This window comes from Syngnathus scovelli, chromosome 2 (genome assembly GCF_024217435.2).
Source record: "Syngnathus scovelli strain Florida chromosome 2, RoL_Ssco_1.2, whole genome shotgun sequence".
Classification (NCBI taxonomy): Eukaryota; Metazoa; Chordata; class Actinopteri; order Syngnathiformes; family Syngnathidae; genus Syngnathus; species Syngnathus scovelli.
The window spans coordinates 19335733-19359008 of NC_090848.1; the positions used below are offsets into that span (position 1 = coordinate 19335733).

At 40.7% G+C, this 23276-nt stretch overlaps 1 protein-coding gene across 1 annotated transcript; it reads left to right on the forward strand.

Moving 5' to 3' along the window:
• Positions 1–5628: 5628 nt before the first annotated feature.
• On the forward strand, positions 5629–10674 carry krt8 (keratin 8). The gene is made up of 8 exons (XM_049754023.2): positions 5629–6124; positions 7504–7712; positions 7973–8033; positions 8387–8482; positions 8635–8799; positions 8914–9039; positions 9115–9379; positions 9861–10674. The coding sequence occupies exons 1-8, from the start codon at positions 5729–5731 to the stop codon at positions 10145–10147; spliced, it is 1605 nt and encodes a 534-aa protein (XP_049609980.1). The 5' UTR covers positions 5629–5728; the 3' UTR covers positions 10148–10674.
• The last annotated feature ends 12602 nt before the right edge of the window (positions 10675–23276 follow it).

Below are 23276 nucleotides of genomic sequence, written 5' to 3' on the forward strand. Positions count from 1 at the left end.
AGACTTGCACCAGGCATGAAAAAGGGCCCTTGATGGTTCAATCAAGGCCAAAACTACTGTGATGGTCACCACCCAATGTTTTCCACTGTAATATTTATCCAAAACTTTCCAAAGAGCCGTTTGTTTGAGAGGAAAGAGTAGTAAAAGGGTTCCATGCCATCCAAGGGAGGGTCCATGCAACTTTAATGGTGTTCAATGTTCAAACACGCAACACAATGGGGCCTTAAAACACAAAGGCTTGTTATGTGCATGGTGATTACAGTGTATCCTGACAGGAAGGCCTGCCGGATAAACTGATGTTATTGTTAACTTGATAAAAAAATCCAATCAGGTTATGAAAAAGAAATGCACCTAGTTAACCCAAATGTGTTCATTGGCACTTGAAGCAAAAACACAACAATTTTGTTTCTCAGAGCCTGTTCTCATGAGGGGAAAAATATAATGCAATTACTTGAAAACATACATATATAATTTAACAGTTTCAAATTTTGTTCAGGGTGGGTCGGTGGGGCACTCATAGTTCGGAGGGTGTGGGTTCGATTCCACGTCCGGCCCTCCCTGTGTGGAGTTTGCATGTTCTCCCCGTGCATATGCGCACTCCAGTTTCCTCCCACATCCCAAAAACATGCATGGTAGACTGATTGAGCACACCAAATGCCCGAAGGTGTGAGTGCGCGTGCGGATGGTTGTTCGTCTCTGTGTGCCCTGTGATTGGCTGGCAACCGGTTCAGGGTGACCCCCGCCTGCTGCCCGATGACCGCTGAGATAGGCTCCAGCACGCCCGCGACCCCCGTGGGGACAAGCGGAACAGAAAATAGATGGGTAGATGAATTATGTTTATATTTTTCTTTTTGGTACATAGTATCTAGATAAACTTTAACACAGGCAGACACCTTTTGTTGTTCCAGACGAATTGTAGCCAATTGGAGGAATAACCCAACAAATACAGAAGATGGAAATGCAGAGAAAAACATCTTGGTGTGTTCAAACCGACTTTGTAATGCACATTATTGTCTCATTTAAGGCTAGACAATCTTGTCCAGTGTGACCCGCAGTGCATCGTGCTGTCCTTAAACGCTTGGTGTTCAACGCGTTTTCCACTTCTTTCTTTTTTTCCAAATGTGTTGCGAAAGCCCAAGTCACAAGGAGTCATCACATTTGTGTGGTGATTTGCAGCACACATACTCCTTCACCGGTCCGTGTGTGTATTTTGACGTTAAGAGAGGGTCACACCCATCAACACACATCTATGCCATCACCACAGATACTCACACACAACGGGAACTTGCGACAAAGACTTGGGATGTTTATGTATTGAGAGAGTAAAGGTCAGACTTGTCTCTTTGTAGCCACCCATGTTTCGTGCAGTACATTGCAGACTGTTGCTTGACCTCAGTCACAAGGAATATCAGCCCCCATGCTTGTGATTAGACAGATGATACACAATCATGCAGACTAATGTGTTGATGTTGCAATGAGCAACAGTGGCAACTTTAAACATGTGCCATTGATTTTAGTATCAAATTTACCAATGGCCATTAATCTGGTTTTTGTAATAGTACCATGTGCGCATTTTATTGGAGCTGCTCAGGTTAAGCAGTTTGTTCAGTCAGGCTGAAATTTGTTTGGATTAGAATTTGTTTTTTTCCATAAGGCAGTACGGTAACAGTGGTTAGCACGTCTCCTTCACATTCAAGAGGTCATGGAATCCCGTCTGCACTCAGTCTCATCCTTTTGTGCGTTTTTGTCGGGTTACTCCAACTTCATCCCACCTTTCCAAACATGCTTGTTTGGTTAATTGAATTCATAATTTGATGCTCCTTACAAAATTTTGCAAAACTTTTGATATTTTTTTTTTTTTGGGGGGGGGGGGCGTAGTTAAATGACTTCAACTTCAGATTTCATTCTCTTATTTAATCTTAGTACATTTAACAAATATTGTTCCACAAAATGTAAATATAACGTTGTCACAACAATGCAACAAAACTCTGAGCCACTTTTGAGTGGCTATTTGCACCCTATTAGTTGAAATATGCACTTCATATTGCATGATGTGAATTGTACAGACAATACTAAAACACATTTCCACATTACAAAAAAAGGTGGCATGTTTTGAAAAATATTAGTTTTGCAAAGTAAATAATGATTTAGAACATTAGAGATCAAACATAATCCATTAAAAATGCTGGTTGATCTTGAATTAGTTTGTATTTCAAAACAATGTTTTCTATTGGGCGAAAAAAAAATTAAAATAACCAGATCCTGGTTTGTATTGTTGCGACCTTACCAAGTTTAGTAACACTTTTAATCACTATAATTTGGCAACATTGAATTTTTTTTTAAAGTTTAGACATTCTCCTCCCTATTGTCACTTTTTGTACACAATCCTGATGAATTTCTTTGGAAAAATATTTTAATTGATTTTTAAAATTCCAATCCTCCACTCAGCAAAAGGAGGCCTGATAAGACTTATCGCGTCCTGCTTGTGTAATGTAGCTTGTTGCTTCATTCAAGAGCAGAGAACAAACCTGATACAATGTGGCTAAAAATACACACGAAAACATGGACCAGCATTTTACGCGAAATATAGGAGTCCACGTTTTAGACCGAGTTGTGACTCATGAGTGCTTGACAATTTTGTGAGATTCTTCCGAGCACTGCAAAACAAAAGTTCCTGTTTCTGTTGATTTCAACTAACCACCCACATGATTCAAAACCAGGTGATTACTTGCGTTCCCAATAGTCAAAGCTAGCAGCTCTTCCATTGATCTGTGATATCTCTGTCCCAATCACATTCACAACATGGTATCAGTGTTGCCAAATGTTCTTTTTGGGCATTGGTTCAGATGCCTCTTGGCTTTCTCAGCCTCGTGTCGAATGCTTCTGCTCTTACTGGCCTCCGCTGTGGTTCAAGGAGGACGGGAGTTTTATTTTTGTACATTTCCATGACGATGATGCCGGACGAGTGCCAATGGCGGGAAAAAAGACTGATAGAAAAAGAAAAAGAAAAAAAAGAGGAGAGGAGAGGAGAGGAGAGGAGGGGAGAGGGGTGATGGCGTTGGGGCTTGGACTGGTTCATGTAAGACATGACTCATCATGACGGGGGACTGAGGGAGGGAAGAGAAGAACGCAGGGCGGGTCTTGGTGGGTCACAGCCCAATGTGGAAATAAGTGAAGTTACATTGCTGGAAGTTATGAGTGATATACTGCAAGCATGCAAGAATTATAGCTAATAAAAACTTTATGTAATGGTGTTAAAATGCCCCACATCACAATGAGAATTATTTAATGTCAACTGGCCAAATAAGGTAACCATATCGTATGATGCAGTACAGTTTAAATTTACAACCACAATGGCAGATAGATTGATAGGTTAGTGTTTTTGGAAAGAAATGATTTTTCATTTGGTAATTTATCATTTCCCATGAGAGCTCACATTTTCATATAAAAAGGTGAATTCAATTTTAGACTTCTCAATGGTAAAATGTTAGTTATCACTGAAAGAGTCCACATTCAAGAACTTTATAATGCAGGACTGATTTTTCATTTTTATGCTGTATATTTTTTAAGGCACCATCGGCCTCAGTTCAATCTATGTATATTTGTTTTTATCATGAAGAGACCTTTTTTTAAATGCTAGAACCTAATGCTGTGGCCATTGAACAAAGGATTAGTACTACTATCCCTAAATTATAGTTAGATAAGGCATTGTAATGCAGATGCATGACTAGCGACAAATACAAGCTGTTGGCTATTGTCTTTAGATTCATGGTAAATTTCATTATGTTGTCCTTCATGCTCCATGTCCTTAAGGTAATGAAGACCAGTTGGTTCACTGTGCTACTCACCTGGTGTGCATTTGCTCAGTGTACTTTTGAGAACTTGACCGTAATAAGCAAAGAATTTTGAGCTCTAAAGCTTCCAAAACTGCTAACACCACTGCAAAATATCAATTCGCGGGATACCTCAGAGGTGATGGATGTTATTTGACGAGAAGTAGAGGGCACAGACTTTGCCAAAGCCAACAGGTCCACTCTTAGGTCAACCTTTATCAGAATCCACTCTAAATCTTTTACATCAATAGACAGCAAATATGCCTGCATTCTTATGAGAAAGGTCATTGCTATGAGAATGTAAAAACATGATCCATCATTGTGAGATGCTTTATGAGGAACAAGCTAAAAGCAACAGTTTGAATGTGAATATCATTTTCTCATTAACTTTGTCAGCATATTGATTTTTGTTTGTAGCCAAGACTTTTTTTTTTTTTTTTCAAAGTAGAGCAGCACAGGACAGTCAAAGACACATCACACGCAATCTACAGAGTGGTGAATTTAGCATGAAATTTTAGTATTTACAAATATGAACAATTCCAGGAGAACGAGAATGTTAGTCCCGATTCCACTTTGCTCTTAATTATTGATGGCCAACCTGTCAATCTGCAATCATTTTAAAGCTGGTGATTTCATGAAAAAACAATTTTATTTCCAGCGCCATAGCGTGAGAGCCGAAATGAGTGAAACTCACACTCATGAGTGTTGCCACCTCTGCTGCTAACCGCGGTTAACCCCAGTTTACTGTCCTAGTTAAGAAATGTAATAATGCTTCTTAAAACATTGCCTGTACAGTTACATATTGTGATTGTTTAATGGAAACCAGTTAATTGGAAAACGTCAGAGATCAACCAGTACCTTGCCTGACCTTTAAGATAGTATAGTGTCAAATGATGATAAAGAATTATAACAATTTATTATATTTTAGAATTTCTATAAGGTTATATCCAAAAGACAATCTGTTGGTTTAAAATAGGTGATCTTTGTAATAATAATAATAATGATGATGTGTTTCTCGGATTTATGAAGTTTAATAGGATAATGTTAATTTGTAGGTGTTTATATCAGATAAATATAAAGATGCTACAACACAGACAGAAAACTGGCTTAGTATACTTCTGTTAAAATGATACAGGAGATAAAACTTAATGTGAAGAAACTTACTCTTCCTTTTTGTATCTTTAAATAGCTGAGATATGAATTGGTAATAAATATGACAGCTACTATTCATTTTAGGAAGTCAACAACAAAGTGAATACCTGGGAGCTCCAACTGAAAAACCTGTCTTGCGGTCTACCTTGACATGTAAAACATGACAGAGTTCCTGCTGTCATATTGAAATCCATGTTAATTTGCGAAGCGTAATGGTAGTAATATTGATGCTACTAAGTGTAAGAACAGGCTAAAGCTTGAGTCCTGAAACTACACTCTGTTGGATGCTCTGTATTAACTTTTGTGTCATTCATTAAACCAAAGCATCACCCATACAGCTGCACGGTGCACAGTTCTACGCATTTGGGAAGCTTTACTGATACTGAAACAGTTTAGACTGCGCAAAACACAGATGACAGTAGAAACAAAGCAAAACATCAAAACCCCTGACTATTTGCTCCCAAAGAGGTTTCTCGAACAACATGGAGGCCTGCAGGAAGGTCAGGTAATGGTTTTCAGTGGCTGACAATATGTCATACGAGTGTATTATTACAGTCCTGCCTCCAGGCCCTTGCCCAGACTTGCAGCCAATGGCAGTCCACCCCAGTCCCCTCCCACAGCAACAGGCGCTTTAAAACTCCTCGCGAGTCTCATCTCTTCCTATCCACTCTGGTCTCTCTTCCCTCTGCTGGATTGCCTGCCTCAACAACTTTCATCCAAAAGCAAAGAAACTCAAACTCACAATGGCAGCCAGTTACAAGAGCACTTCGTACAGCGTGAGGAGCTCCTCTGCCCCGAGGAACTTCAGCAGCCACTCCTACACCGGAGCAGGAGGGCTGACCGCCCGCAAGAGCTACAGCGTCAGGAGTTCCTATGGGGGTAGCACCAGGGGCTATGGAGGGCCCGGCATCATCACCAGCACCAGCAACTACGGCCTCGGCTCCGCCATGGGTGGATCTGGCATGGCTTTTGGGGGTAGCATGGGACTGGGTCAGGCCCCCATCTCTGCTGTGACTGTCAACAAGAGTCTGCTGACCCCGCTCAACTTGGCCATTGACCCCACCATCCAGGCTGTCCGCACCCAGGAGAAAGAGCAAATCAAGACCCTCAACAATCGCTTTGCCTCTTTCATTGACAAGGTAAGCAGAAAAGTTGTGAAAGAGTTCAAACAGAGTAGCGCACACTCATCTAAACCTTCTGTCTGCACATGCATTAATTTAACAGAGTGATCCACTCATAGAAACAGGCTCCCTAACACAAAAGACAGCAAGGCGGCTAGCAAAGGGCGTGTCAGGCAGCAGCAGCACAAGTTACCTTGGGATTGGTTTCCTCCCTTTAGCTGGGGTGGGGCCCTTTCTTACTTCCCACTGGCCCTCCACCACTGGACTTTAGAACGGAGAGTGGAACTACCCCCCTCCCCTCCACACACACCATTTTATCTACAGAATGCATGTAACTCTAAGAACCGTGTGCTCACTTAAAGCCACAGCAGTGGGTTAATATTTAAAAAGCCCTGCTGGTTTCATGTTCTGATCAACAGCAGCTGTGAAACTGCATAGTGCAACAAAACAATTTACCATCTTTATTAGTCAGTCAAAAAATTTAAAATGAAGGCCTAAAACTCTCATGTCTACAAATTAGATTATCGTATGGACCCTAATCCCAACCAGTTCGGGCACACCTTTAGTTTAGTTAAATATTTACTAATCTCTCTCTCTCTCTCTCTCTCTCGCTCTCTCTATCTCTCTCTCTCTCTCTCTCTCTCTCTCTCTCTCTCTCTCTCTCTCTCTCTCTCTCTCTCTCTCTCTCTCTCTTTATGTCTCTCTCTCACTCTGTCTCTCTCTCTAACTACAGATGAAATTTTGCTCAAACCCGCCATCCGTTGCCTCTCCTTTCATTTGCCTGCAAAAGGCTTCATTTACAAAAACAGGAAGGCACAGGGGTGATAGGTTAACCCACTGTGTTCCTCCATCACCATATTTTTCCAGCCAGATTAACATCACCCCAATCCCCACTCTTCCCCCCTCCCCTCATCCCCTGTCGGGATGCATGCACTACGTCAGGCCTTCCTCTCTAAAAAGGCAACCTGCAAAGCTCCCGAGACAGATAAGATCAACAAAGACTATAGAAGGGGAACAGGAGGCATGGCGAGTTTGATGGATGTTAAAAGGTGACAGGAGTATTCATAATATTAGTGGTATCTGTAAAAATATACTATTCAAACCTGAGTCCCATTTTTATTCATAGAAAAAAAAAGACATTGAAAGCAGTTGTCATTATTTAGGACTGTAAACTATTTTAAGGCTACTCAATCACATTTTGTTGTCACATTTTTCGAACATATATATTTTACTAAGCCTGTCAAACCCATAAAAATAAATAGAGAAGAAAGAAGAAACAAAACAGTATGTGTGTCTATACAAACAAACAGTGCATGCACGTTGTCATTAATTGTTAGCTCATGTTGCCTCATTCATCATGTCTTGGGCCCCCCGCCCCACCACCACCTCTCCCTCAGGTGCGCTTCCTGGAGCAGCAGAACAAAATGCTAGAGACCAAGTGGAACCTGCTGCAGGGCCAGACCACCACGCGCTCCAACATCGACGCCATGTTTGAGGCCTACATCACCAATCTGCGCAGACAGCTTGACAGCCTGGGCAACGACAAGATGAAGCTAGAGGCTGACCTGCACAACATGCAGGGCCTGGTAGAGGACTTCAAGAACAAGTGAGTGCCTCCACAGATAATTCAATAAAGCATTCACTTCTACATGGCTGTATATTGCACAGCCGCAGCGTGCTGGCCTGTACATTTCTCCAATGCCAACACAATGTGTTGCTGGTATTCATTTGTTTCCACAAATCAGTCTAATTCAACAGACTTCTTCTCCAGGAGCTGGTGGGATAGATTACTTGCACCTCCTAGTGTTATACTTGTGTATAACCCGTGAACCACGTGGCATACTAAGCGCTCCTTTTGTCTGGCAGGTACGAAGATGAGATCAACAAACGTACAGAGTGTGAGAACGACTTCGTCCTCATCAAGAAGGTCAGTTGGATTCAATTCATTGACATTTTTTGTATCACACAGCAACAAAAGTTGACTTGAGGCACTTTTCAAATCACTATGATGAGGCCATTGTTGTCAACTGAAAATAATATATTTTTCCTTGTCATCAAATTCAAATAAGTGTATAATTTTAAAAAAAAATGCATTTAATTATATGCAGGACTAGTATGGTAATTGTGTAAAAATATGCAACATTCATTGTCTTTCATTTAATTCCACTGTTAGTCTTTTTTTTTGTCATGAAATCCCTTCCTGCAATTCTCCCATAACAATAGATTGTTTGAAATGTTGCTTCAGTGTCCAAACTGAATACAGTCTTGTATTTTTTATAGGATGTTGATGAGGCCTACATGAATAAGGTTGAGCTGGAGGCCAAGCTGGAAAGTCTGACGGATGAGATCAACTTCCTCAGGTCCATCTATGAGGAGGTATGGATACAAAAAGAGTGCTGCATCTTTATGCGCTTGCCATTTGTTGATATTTCTACTTACTGCATTGCTTTTCTTACATCTGCAGCGTTAGATGCCATTCCTCAGGATGGTATCGCTAAACATTTATTTTTGTTGTTGTCCTTATCTAGGAGCTGCGTGAGCTCCAGAGCCAGATCAAGGACACATCAGTCATTGTGGAAATGGACAACAGCCGTAACCTGGACATGGACGCCATCGTAGCAGAGGTGAAGGCTCAGTACGAGGACATCGCCAACCGCACCCGGGCTGAGGCAGAGACATGGTACAAGAGCAAGGTAAAAAATTACGTTTTGGCCATTTTCATCATATTTCATTAGTATATGAATTAACAAAGGGTGTGTTTGGTCAACCACACTCATCCAGAGCCACCCTTGTTTTTGTCCCTTTAGTTTGAGGAGATGCAGACATCCGCCAGCAGATATGGAGATGACCTGAGGGCTACCAGGACAGAGATTGCCGACCTCAATCGCATGATCCAGAGGCTGACATCCGAGATTGATGGCGTTAAGGGACAGGTATGGATGAATCTTTTGCAAATAAACCAAGTGATCAGAAGTATATTCAACGTCATTGTTTTGACCCTCTCCCAGCGTGCCAATCTGGAGGCTCAGATTGCCGAGGCCGAGGAGCGCGGTGAGCTGGCTATTAAGGATGCCAAGTCCCGCATCCAAGACTTGGAGGATGCCCTGCAGAGAGCCAAGCAGGACATGGCCCGCCAGATCCGCGAGTACCAGGACCTGATGAACGTCAAGTTGGCTCTGGACATCGAGATCGCCACCTACAGGAAGCTGCTGGAGGGCGAGGAGGACAGACTGGCAAATGGCATCCAGTCCATCAGCATCTCCAAACAGACCAGTAAGTGTTGCTTGATAGGGAAACAAATTAGTGAATCCTATGCTCAGTGGGGTTATGCAACATTTGCGTATTTTGCATAATTGTGTATTTATGCGTGTAATTCCATGGCTACTTACTGAGACAGCATTCACAGGGCAGACTCAAACAAACATGCCCGAAGTTCAGACATACAATCAGATATACGTATTAGTCATACAAAACAGATTCTCTGGTTAAAATTAGTAGTTGAAGTTAAATTTTCTTTAAAGTTTAAGTGGTTTATTTTTAACCTTTCAGCAGAAAACTGAATTGTTGTTTTGCTAGTCAATCTTGCCTGTATTTGCAGCGTAACCAAGAGAAAGGCTGCAAAATTAAGAGGGTAGACATTTGGGAATAAACTAATAGCATTTCATGGACCAGGTTGTAAATGTAGCGCAAAACTTCTGATAATGTTTTGGCCAGCAAACAGGCCTTTCAACCCTCTCACTGTATGTTTCTACAGCAAACCCACTCAGCTCCATAGACACAAGACAGAACGTCTACTCAAGCGGTTACAGCAGCGGCTATAGCAGTGGCGGTGGCTACAGCAGCGGCGGCTACGGCAGCGGCTACGGCAGCGGCAGTTACGGCAGCGGCAGCTACGGCAGCGGCAGCTATGGCGGCAGCACCAACTTTAGCGGCGGCAGCGGCGTCGTCACCACCCAAACCAAGAAGAACATGGTGATCAAGATGATCGAGACCAGGGATGGCAAAGTGGTGTCTGAGTCCTCCGAGGTCATTGAGGATTGAGCTAGTGTGGTTTTAACGCAACTCAGAGTGCTTTCAGCTCCCTTCTCTGGTAGTTTTTACACTTACATTTCAACTCCCACCTAACTTTTTGTAATTAACATGTCTGACGCTTGCCAGTCACTCTACCATAGAGCCTTAAAAAAAAAACAAGCAATAAAGTATCCTTTCGCTACCAATTACCTGAAAGGGACCAAAGAATCTATTTTGTATGTGTGATACTTGAGTGTTGTCTCGGAAAGTGATGTTAAAGTGAAGGTAAATCCGAAATTTGAATATATGCAACAGCTACTCCACTCACTGAGGACTGCTTCCCCTCTGGTGAACGGTGGAGCTGTCGAAGGAATGTGAACGTGCTGAAGTGTCCATGATCTAACTAATGTCTAAAAAAAACAATTGCTACTGTAGGTAGTGCATGTCTTCCCCATGCGTGTCCTGTAACCGTTTGACCTCCCAGGAGAGTGCCCACATAAAAATGTAGTCCTGAGGTGCTGTTTTTGCTACCACACCAAATAAATAAAAAATCTCAACATGTTGTGTTGGTTTCCATTTCAACAACTCACAGATTGCTCCATCCATCCATCCATCCATCCATCCATCCATCCATCCATCCATCCATCCATCCATCCATCCATCCATCCATCCATCCATCCATCCATCCATCCATCCATCCATCCATCCATGTAATAGCCAATCCTGTGGAGGTTGTCAGGCTGGTCCACTGTTCCACAGCCGAGACGAAAACCAGACTGAATCCCAATCTAAGAGTCTGCTTCCAGACAGACCTTCCTCTCCAAAAAGGGGACCACCACCCCGGTCTGCCAATATAGAGGCACCCATTCTCCCACGGAATTTTTTGCTTAACCACCTTGGTGACTTAAACCTCAGATAAGACTGCCCACCTTACTAGACTCCCCAGACTCTGCTTCCTCAAAGGAAGGCGTGTCAGTGGAATTGATGAGGTCTCTGAAGTATTCTCCCCACTGATTCACAAAGTCCCAAGTTGAGGTTAGCAGCGCCCCATCTCGTCTACACACACCGTATTAATGGTGCACTGAGAGACCGGATAGTGTGCCATAATCCACAAGTGGATATCTTCTTGACTTTCTTGCAATGCATTACTTTACACATGACAATTTCATGGTTGTACTCCAGTGAGTTATTCTACCATGTAGACCACATAACTCTCGTGCGTTGAATTTAAAGGGAATAAGGGGAGGTTTTTCAGACTCACTCTCAGAGTGTTTGCCAAAACAAGTGGTACCACTGTGTGTATAGAAGGCAAGTGTACAGTCCGTAATCAAGGGCTGTTGTTGAAAAGAAAAAAAATGCCTCCAGTTCAAGCCTGACAAATATACAACATGTTTATGTCAAAATAGCAAAGTTGAGATTTTAGGCTTCAAATACTAAAAGAAAATCTGCACAGTCCAAAACACTGCTTTAGTTTACAGATTACAGCGCCACTCTTGGCATTTACAAGAGGATTCTTACGAAGAGGCCGGAGTGGCTGCTGAGGAACCACCTTATGGCTGTACATTTATCTTTCTTTGGCTTTGTTGCTTTTTGTCTTTAGAGTAGCCTCTATAAAGGAAACTCAAAGCGGTCGGTGCAATAAAGATACAAAGTCCACGCTGTGTTTGCCAAACTGTAGTAAAAGCCATCAGTCCATAATGACTGCTTCCACCATGAGAGAAATTCTTACAAAACACATTAAATGTTGGAGCATTGAATCTGATTAATTTGCGTTTTATTTATTTTCTCCAGGGGGTAAACAAACCAGAAAAGTCTTTCAAATGCACACACACTAACCTGCGAATGGTAGGACCACATTTGAATTAGCAACAACTTGCATGTGCACCTGCAGGGATACCAATGTTGTGTTGTTATGGAGCAAGAACAATGGTGCTAAATTTTCCCAGTGGAAATAAAATTTGTCATTGTCGTAAAATATATTGTATTGAAATATTGACACTGAAAATGAGTTTGCTGAAAAATAATTAGGACACATACTGCATGACATCGCTGTTCATGCAAAATGTGTGTTTGTGTGTGTGTGTGTGTGTGGGTGTGTGTAACTAAAATACATTGATGTTTAATTGTATTTATATATATATATATATATATATATATATATATATATATATATATATATATATATATATATATATATATATATATATATATATATATATATATATATATATATGTATATATATATGTATATATATATATATATATATTTATTTATTTTCACATTTATCTTGGCAATGTATTTTTATTTTTATTTATTTCTTAAATTTTCTTACATATATGTACACTACCGTTCAAAAGTTTGGGGTCACCCAAACAAACAATTTTGTGTTTTCCATGAAAAGTCAAGGCATTGACAAGGTTAGAAATAATGATTGGTATTTGAAATAAGCTTTTTTTTACATCAAACTTTGCTTTCGTCAAAGAATCCTCCATTTGCAGCAATTACGGCATTGCAGACCTTTGGCATTCTAGCTGTTAATTTGTTGAGGTAATCTGGGGAAATTGCACCCCACGCTTCCAGAAGCAGCTCCCACAAGTTGGATTGGTTGGATGGGCACTTCTTGCGTACCATACAGTCAAGCTGCTCCCACAACAGCTCAATGGGGTTCAGATCTGGAGGATCACATTTGTGGGGTCAATTAAACGCTCAAAATGGCCAGAAAAAGAGAACTTTCATCTGAAACTCGACAGTCTATTCTTGTTCTTAGAAATGAAGGCTATTTCATGCGAGAAATTGATAAGAAATTGAAGATTTCCTACAACGGTGTGTACTACTCCCTTCAGAGGACAGCACAAACAGGCTGTAACCAGAGTCGAAAAAGAAGTGGGAGGCCGCGTTGCACAACCGAGCAAGAAGATAAGTACATTAGAGTCTCTAGTTTGAGAAAAAGACGCCTCACAGGTCCCCAACTGGCATCTTCATTAAATAGTACCCGCAAAACACCAGTGTCAACATCTATAGTGAAGAGGCGGCTGCGGGATTCTGGGCTTCAGGCCATATCTGAGACTGGCCAACAAAAGAAAAGGATTAAGATGGGCAAAAGAGCACAGACATTGGACAGAGGAAGACGGGAAAAAAGTGTTGTGGACGGATGAATCTAAGTTTGAGGTTTTTGGATCACAAAGAAGAACGTTTGTGAGACGCAGAACAAATGAAAAGATGCTGGAAGATGCCTGACGCCATCTGTTAAGCATGGAGGAGGTAATGTGATGGTCTGGGGTTGCTTTGGTGCTGGTAAGGTGGGAGATTTGTACAGGGTAAAAGGGATTCTGAATAAGGAAGGCTATCACTCCATTTTGCAACGCCATGCCATACCCAGTGGACAGCGCTTGATTGGAGCCAATTTCATCCTACAACAGGACAATGGCCCCAAACACACCTCCAAATTGTGCGAGAACTATTTAGAGCAGAAGCAGGCAGCTGGTATTCTATCGGTAATGGAGTGGCCAGCGCAGTCACCAGATCTGAACCCCATTGAGCTGTTGTGGGAGCAGCTTGACCGTATGGTACGCAAGAAGTGCCCATCCAACCGATCTAACTTGTGGGAGCTGCTTCTGGAAGCGTGGGGTCCAATTTCTCCAGATTACCTCAACAAATTAACAGCTAGAATGCCAAAGGTCTGCAATGCCGTAATTGCTGCAAATGGAGGATTCTTTGACGAAAGCAAAGTTTGATGTAAAAAAAAATCTCATTTCAAATACAAATCATTATTTCTAACCTTGTCGATGTCTTGACTCTATTTTCTATTTATTTCACGTTTGGTGGTGAATAAGTGTGACTTTTCATGGAAAACACAAAATTGTTTGGGTGACCCCAAACTTTTGAACGGTAGTGTACGTATATTCATTCATTTTTATTTTCACTTTTACTCATTTTCAAGTGACGCATGACGACTAGGGGGCGGCATCTTACCATGAAACTGGAGTTCTCTCTGAGTTCTGTCCTTCACCTCAGTAGGATGAGAAGTTATACACACTGTCTGGACATGACATTTGGTACACTTGCAAAACCCCTGTCGACATTAGGCATGATGAGGTATTTGTTTGTGTGTGTGCGTATGTGTGTGTTTGTTTGTTTGTTTGTTTGTTTGTTTGTTTGTTTGTTTCATCATTTGCCTATTTGTTTGTCAGTCTAACAACTTTCTGAGAGCTTTCTTCATCTAAAAATGTGATTGTTATTGTGGTTTAAGTGTGCATTGGTGTTGAATATAGTTACTCCAAAAAATTTGTAACGCTTCTTTATATGCTGCAGTGAAACCACAGCAAATTCAACATAATGTTAAAGGAATGCCTTTGTACTAGTGCCAATCAACACTGATTTGTTTTTTGTAGTGAAGTCTTGGCAAATATACAATTACATTTTGCTTGATTAACGTTGGCAAAAAGTGAAGCAATAGATTAGCCTTGGAAAGGTTTAACCCTAAAATATATAATTGCATATGTAATTGCAAAAAGACGAAGACCTTTAAAGAAGAATGTCGTCAAGGGTGGAGTAGAGCATGTCAAGGCTTGAATGTACTTAAATGTAATTCTCCTTTCCAGAAGAAGACAAAGTGAATCACAACATCTTATCCACATAAGTAAAGGAATTCTGAATCGTTATAAGTCGGTTCACCTATTTTAGGTGTAACTGGAATATATTAGAATGAATTTAAAGTGACACAGACACGGAAACACCAAAATAGTTAGTCATTGTAAATGAGCTGTACGCTAATCTATTGCATTGTATGTATAATATGCTAAAAAGAAGTGTGCTAAATGTTCAGGCACTTAGGTAATTTAGGTAAAACGGAATTAAGGGACACTAAATTGTGAATTAAACAATGCCATACAACAAGTAATTGCTCTTTGTTTGTACATTTGTCACAAAACTTAGTGAGGTGGAAAAACCATATAGATAGACAGAAAGCCTTTATTGTACACAACAAACAGTCTGGAATGTCTGCTGTACGCGCACTTGCTCCTCTTTATTTATTTATTTATTTATTTATTTATTTATTTATTTATTTATTTATTTATTGTGTTATTTATTCATTATTTATTCAGCACGCTGTTGTTATACTTGTTTACTTGTTTGTCTGTTGTGGGCCATGTCTTGTCACCGTGGGATAGGGGGGAACGAAATTTCGGTTTCTTTGTGTGTCTTTGGCATGTGGAGAAATTGACAATAAAGCTGACTTTGACTTTGACTTTTGACATAGTGCAACCAGATTAGAGGTTTTTTGCAACTATGATTAAGAATTCCAAGAACCAGGAATGTTGTCATTTTTGAAAATCAACATTTGTTTGGATTGGTGTAATTAGACCCAGGCGTATAGGAAAGTCGCAACAACGACAATTGCGGGTGCCAAATTGTGACGAAGCTTGCAACTATGCAATGCAATGCATCGCATGCGACTATATCCAAAATGCAACATCTTTAATCAATATTTTCCACAGAAACCCCACAGTGTAAAGATTTTATAACAATCTGAGTATATTAACATGGCTAGATAGTGAACTATGAGAGAAAATGGTTATAGTTATAAAAATGAGAAACAATGCATCCAAAGGCCTTGTCTTGGATGAATGCAACAGCTGCGTGACAAAATCCTCACTTGGCCTATACTTTAAACATTGTGGAAATGGCGAAGCCGAGAAACAACATGACACCCATAAATCCATGTCATGTCAATTTGGCAGTGTGGTAAATACAGACAGTTATTTATATAGCTTTGATACAAGCGTTGTAGAAAATGGATGGGTGGATAGGTAATAAATGCAATCATATATTATCTATCCACCCATGTTTTCTGCTCTGACTAAATTCCAACATAGCATACGTAGCTGTAAAACAAACAAGCTAGTAACGAATGACTGGATCATCAACTGCAGTCATGGGCAATTTGTGGCCTGCGAGCCGCATATGGCCACACCCGATGAATGAACGTGAATGCGCGTCCTGTGACTGGCAACCAATCCAGGGTGGAGTCTGCTTTTTGTACTTGCAGCTTCCCGTGAACCAAAACCCGATAAGCAGTAGAAAATGGAATGATGGAAGGAAAATACCCTCATAAGGTGCTTGCTTTTTTTTCAAAAGTCACTCGTCAAATAAGCTCTCCTCTTACAGTGTACGTTCTTCACTGACTAGTGCCTCTGGGCAAGGCTTGTGTTCTTTATGCCGCTGCTTGCAAAAAGCAGGTCGAGACAAGAGAGCATGATTGCTCAGCGCCGTTACATTTGGTGGTAGTCAGGGCCTGCAATGTGCTTTTGAAGTGGTACAAAAATGATAATGACAGAAAAGGAATTAAATGATCAATGATTCACTAAAGGCGACTGTCATTCAGGCAATTTTTTGCGTTCAAATAATGAAAGAAAAAATCAAAAAGGACTCTGAGTGAGAGGCGGCTTGGTGGCGCACTGGGTAGCACGTCCGCCTCACAGTTAGGAGGGTGCGGGTTCGATTCCACCTCCGGCCCTCCCTGTGTGGAGTTTGCATGTTCTCCCCGGGCCCGCGTGGGTTTTCTCCGGGCACTCCGGTTTCCTCCCACATTCCAAAAACATGCTTGGTAGGCCGATTGAAGACTCCAAATTGTCCCTAGGTGTGAGTGTGAGTGAGATTGGTTGTCTGTCTCTGTGTGCCCTGCGATTGGCTGGCAACCAGTTCAGGGTGTCCCCCGCCTACTGCCCGATGACGGCTGGGATAGGCTCCGGCACGCCCGCGACCCCCGTGGGGACTAAGCGGTTCAGAAAATGGATGGATGGATGGACTCTGAGTGAGGCTGGGTCTCTGTCAAAATCAAAAACAAAAACATAGAACCAACTCTATGACAAATTTGTCAATTCTTGCTTGACCACACCATAAAAAAATGTCAGGGATTCCAACTACTCTTTCAGTGAGAATAGATTTTCACAACAGTTATTGTATTGGGTCTTGATACATTGTGTGGGCACAGTAAAAAATGTTCATTCTCTATAATGTGTCTCTCTATGAGCAGTACATAGATGTCATATGTCTACATTGCATTCAAACCATACAGAACTGCTCTGTTATCATAGTGTGCATCTGCAGGGTAGTCACTGACTCAAGATAAATAGCACACCAACTGTTTTTTCGCCTCAAGAAAAAATTCCACGACAAGGAAAGGGTTCGTTTTGATGGTATCCAAAAGAAAAATCACTTGTTTGGAGCATCTGCATTTTTTTTATCAGGAGAGGTGCAGACTCTGCTTTCTTGTCTTCCTCCATAATGCTCGAGAGTAGATTATCAAGAAAATCAGATTCAATGTGCAGTGCCATGTTCGTGTCAGCTGCCATGGACCTGACCGATTGCTTTGGACAGGAAGGCTTAAGTTCTACACAAAGCAATCAAATGCGGAAGACTTAGTGTCTGTCAACAAATACTTAATACAAGTTAAGTATCTACTATCCATGTTGTCAAGATTTTTCCTTAAGTAAAATGGCCTAAAATAACATTTAATCCACCGTATCATCAAGTGATTATATATAGTACAGTAAATAGGAGAGATGACAAAACACACAGGACAATGCTGTTCAAATTCCCTAAAATGGAGCATGCCGTGGTGTTTTGTATAGAAAAAAAGAAAATACGTTGCTGTGTTTTTTGTTTTGTATGTTTTACCCCCCTCCTCATAAAAATGCACACATATTAGTATGCTTTATTATTGAAACGTCCCAACTGGAAAAACATTGAGTTGTTGCTTCAGTAACATTTCTTGCATTTGCGTGACCATTTGTTACATGGCAGAATTCAAAGTTTAAGGTATTTTATCCATCTATCTTCTCCGTCTTCTTCTGCTTATGTGGGGTCAGGTCGCGGGGGCAGTATCCTTCGCAGAGAGGCCCCTCTCTGCAGCTACTTTGCTGAGCTCATGCCCGAGCCACCTCATGTGTCTCCTCTCGATGCGGTTCAGCAGAAGTTTTACTCTGATCCCTTGCCGGTTTTCTGAATATTGGTCTACTCGGCCTGGACATAAAACCACTACAATAATTAAAATAAACAAATAAATAAAGTGGGCGTGACACTGTGGCGCACTGGTTAGTTCGTCCACCTCAGAGTTCAGAGGTTGTGGGTTCAATTCCACCTCTGGCCCTCCCTGTGTGGAGTTTGCATGTTCACCCCGTGCCTGTGTGGGTTTTCTCCGAGTACTCCGGGTTCCTGCCACATCCCAAAAACATGCAAGCACTTCAAATTAACCGTAGGTGTAAGTGCAAGTGTTCGTCTCTGTGTGCCCTGCGATTGGCTGGCAACCGGTTAATTTGGTTGTCCTGATGACTGCTGGGATAGGCTCCAGCACGCTCGCAACCCCTGTGGGGACAAGCAGTATGGATAGATGGATATGAGTAAGTACAAGTTTAAAAATCTGTATCACTCTACTGCAGTTAAGAGCATTAACATGATATTATGATTAACATGTACTGTATTTATTTTCTCTTTTTAAATTCAATTGGTGTTTCTGTAGCTTTAGTTACAGCTCACAGACATAAGAAAACATGTCAAATGAGGTAAGATTAAGAGAATGTGAATGAAGGAGATTTTGATTGTGTTCATTTCTGCTAAGCTTGGAGGTGTGGTTTTACCTCGAGGTGGTTTGCATTCTTCAGTGACAGTTCTGGCCTATTAGTGGCCCCTAAAACCAAGCCCTACCTAGTGCTAAGGTTGAGTGGAAATCCAAGATGACTTTAAATCAGTAATGCAAGACCATTCTAATGATAAGTAAAAAAATAAATAAGTGGAAGTTGTCAAAAGATTCAAGATTCAAGCGTTTTTATTCGCCATGTTTGAGCGTGCCAAACAAGGAATTTGACTTCGGTACATCACAGCCTCTGTTCAACATTTAGGTGACTAACAACACTCAGGACATGTGAAAAATGACAAATATTGTCAAACATCCCCTGATCTTAAACTCCCAGGAGGGCAAGGAAAAACTCAAAACTCCAGCTAGGGGAAATGAGAAACCTTGAGAAGAGACCACAGATGGGAGGGTCCCTCTTCCAGGATGACCAGGCTGCAATGGATGCAGAGAGAACACATAGTATAAACAGTGTAGACAATTCAAAAAAAGGTGTGGAGAGCAGGATGTTACTGCACAGCAATGACTCTGAGACTCTAAGAGTGGTGAAAATCTTTTGTGTTTAGGTGGGAATGAGAACCTCCTTTTTGGGTTCTCAAACATGATCAAACAAGTGGCTCACAAGAGATCGTTGAACCATCACAATTTAAACGTGTGACCTTTGGAGGTTTTTGAAACTACCACTGTGAAGTCGTCAATAAAAATGAAGAAGCCATCAAACAACAACTAAAGTGAATGATGGCTGGATCCTTTTCAAAATCTACAATCAGGAGTCACCATTGTGGATGCAAATATAGAGGGTTTACAAAAAGGTGCAAACTAAATTAGGTATTAGAGGTTGGGGGTGGAAGGGACTCGACATTACAAGTGGATTGTGTAATTTTTGTTGCAATTTTGAACCTATACTTCTGCTTAACCCTATAATCTTCTCACCCATCCATTAATTTTGTGCCATGCTTGTTCACATTAGTGTCACTACAGATGACTTTAGGTGGATTATATTCCGGACTGGTCACCATTCAATCAAAGAGCAGGTATAAACAAGGCACCATTCACACCTATGGACAATTTTAGGTGGAGTATACCCTGGACTGGTAGGTATAAACAAGCCACCATTCACACCTATGGACAATTTAGACGGACCTACCATGCATGTTTTTGGGGTGAGGATGTATGCCTAGAGAAATCTCACCTATAGGAAGAACATTGAAACTTCATGCAGGAATGTTGATATAAAAATTCAAACTGGGATCTCCTGTTTGTGAGGCATACATTCTCACCCCAATTTCGCAATGCTTCTCTCCCTGCTCAAATTCATACACAAATAAAACAATAAAATGTTACCAGCGGAGCTGAGAAAGAAACTCTCAAAAATGTTAAGGCAAAGAAATGCACTATTGTGCAATGGCCAATGGTCACGTTATCTCAAGCCAATAAAGCACGCCGTTCACTTAGTGAAGACACAAATGAAGTCTGCAAGAGTCACAAACATTCGCAACAGAGTGTGGCTGCAGAAACTGAAGCCTTTGCCAAAATGTCATTTGCAGATCAAGTATAGAATAATTTAATCCGCCCACTAGTCAGTATTGTTTCATTTGAAAAAAAAAAATAATAATAATAATCAACCCTTAAGCGGTACAATGCACACGTAAAGAGATAGGTACGTACTAGCTTGTCTCTTTGCAGACGTGGCTCTAGTTTTGAGGGAAAAAAGCGGGGCCGCAGGCAGCTGCAGTGAGTGTTACATAACGAATGAGCATGAAGCAAGTTGTCTCATGCCGCGGTTCTGAGCAGGCAGAGGCATGGTACTACTGTACCAATGGCTTAATAAATAAGCTCCCTCTTCTTTAAATGCATAAAGTTCCCATGATGAGTGACACAGCCTACTTCTCAGATCGCCTGGGGGAGGGCGCTACCCATTTTTACCCATTGTGCAACATAGCTTGCAATGCATCAAACATAAACTGCATGCAATGAAAACTACTCTTGTAGTGTCTGATGTATCTTTGTAGTTTCCAGCACCTTTGAAACATCCCACAGATTACTCTACTAGTTCACAACAAAAATATTTGTTGCATCGCAACAAATATAATCAAAATTCATTTCTGTATTGCATTGTGACAATTGTTGCCAGGCATAATTTGTGAGTCCTAGTCTATTCATTCTGCTGCACCACATAGTAGAGAAAGGACAGGGAGGGAGTGGTGGCAGGAGTTTAGAGAGAACAGAACTAGCGTAATTAAGCATTTAGTGTACATTTTCAGAAAGCATGTTCCTAAAGCAATTACATTATTATTATTATTATTATTATTATTATTATTATTATTATTATTATTATTATTATTATTATTATAGAGCACAAAAGTAGGGGGTACTAACGTAATGACAATTCTATGGGACTAGAACTTACTGGTGCCCTAAAAAAAAAAGAATTTCAATTTGCGACATTTGTGGGGCCAAAAGTATAACGATGGGAAAATGAATTCCCAAATGTCTTTCCCCACCCATTCACTTTTAAACATGTTGAAATAAAAGAACCAAAGAAATATTTGAGCTAGGCTCATAATTCTGCTCTGCATGTTCAGCTTTGCCATTTTGCTCTTGGCAACTGTGGTCAAGGGTGTGGTTTACAATATTAGTGATAGTCAAGACAAGCTTACTCATTGCCAATAGACTTGCATTTGTATCCCACAGAAAAACCCTTATTGTGTTGTGAAAAACAAACCCCAGCTCTAATAAAGATGGGAAATTGCTTGAGTATATCTCAAATAAACATCTTCACTATTAGGTCAGTTGGCAAGGTAAGGCAGCAGAAAACACATTCACCCGATAGATTCAATCCATGCTTATTGTATCGGTTTACCAAGATTTACTATATCAGCGTAAACTCCCGTTTCTATGACAGTTCTCACAAAGACGAACATTAGCCTGCAAACATTCCACTACATGTGCAAACAGGACAGCTTGAGATGTTACTCATATGGTTCCAGCTATATTGGATTCCGCATTATAAAAAAAGACAATCAAGTCAATAGGCATTTTGACATTGACACAAAAACAATTTTCTTCATTGACTGTTTTTAAATGTTTGTAACAATGACATGAGCATGTCTGCTCTGTCATCATGTGCATTGTTTTTGTATGTAAATGCATACCTATGCAACGTGTACTTAACAGCTTTGAACGAGCTTAATGGCCTTTTAAGCGTTGCAGTTAAATGTTTGTATGAATTTTCAAAGTTGTGGATTGTGATAAGCAAGTGAATTAGCTTATCTTAAGGACAAGTGCAAAAGCTTCCAGATTTAGACAATTTTATGATCCGAGTGCAGACAATTCTTTTCCTTTTCGTTGTTTTTTTTTTTTTTATATTCTTCACTAACAGTGCAAAATTACTTGTGAGCAATGCATATGAACACGGTTATATATCTTATCACAAAATTGAATCAATGTGTGAAAACTTTCAATGAGAGCATTCTGGATATAAAACGAGAAGTCACAGAAAATCTTGCAGGGTGTGACTTGCCCTCCAGCACTTTTAAGGAGGTCTATTTGCAAAAGAAAGACTCTGAAGGCAACACCTCATCTAGAGTGAATGTGATGCGTTGCAACAAGTAGAAACAGGAACTCTCGTCTTCTTTTTGCCTCTGATGTTAGGTTATGCGTAAAATTACATAATTTGAAAACTACTAAATGAAAACTATTTGTGGTGACCTGCTATTGAAATATATTTAGAGTCCTCCTTATCTATTGATAATTAGAACTAAAGGCAGGCTTATAAATGTATTCGATTTTTTTAGCAATGTATGGAAATTTTGGGTTTGATTCTACAATGAGAAAGTCATTCATACCTAGTTTGTTTGAACCAGAAGATTGCAATTGGAGTTTTGATGCAAATAAGAATAAAGGCAGTTGTTGGAGAAATGCGAGTCTACTTCCTGACTACTGTTGCGGAGCTCTTGAGAAAGGCACTCTGCACAGAACTGTTTGTATACCCTTTCCCTCTGTCATCTCACCTTGCATGCCTGCATGTGTGTGATCTGTTCATGTGTAGCATGCAACCTTGAGGGATGATAAACAATATACAGTATTAAAGGATCTATCCAAACATTTTTTATTCTGTTTAATTGTTCAAGAGGAATGTGTATGACGACAATGTTATTGCACCCGCTACTTATAGTATAACTACAAAAAAGATGTTTTAAAAACAGTATAACTAAAAGTATATAAAAGTCATGACAAAATCCAAGGCAGGCGAGAGTGTCCAGTATTTGCTAACAGACAAAAAAAACGTGCGCCAAGCAAATCATGCAGGGGACTTGCTTTGGAAACCTTTGATGGGACAAGATGGGACAACACTATTGACGATTTTGCATGATTTTCCTAATGTAGTACAATTGCAGGTTCTTTATCTAGCTAGGTGTGTCAAGACAGCTCCTTTTACAAGAGTGGCACAGTTGCTTGTTTGACAGCCCAAATATATCCATGAAAGTGGGCCTTACTGCAGGTGCGACCTCCACATTCCTTGT

Excerpts from the sequence above, each read along its gene's own strand:
- krt8 (XM_049754023.2), top strand. The coding sequence starts at position 5,729 with ATGGCAGCCAGTTACAAGAGCACTTCGTACAGCGTGAGGAGCTCCTCT. Across the intron at positions 9,040-9,114 it reads TTGATGGCGTTAAGGGACAG|CGTGCCAATCTGGAGGCTCA; the intron begins GTATGGATGAAT and ends ACCCTCTCCCAG. Across the intron at positions 9,380-9,860 it reads CAGCATCTCCAAACAGACCA|CAAACCCACTCAGCTCCATA; the intron begins GTAAGTGTTGCT and ends ATGTTTCTACAG.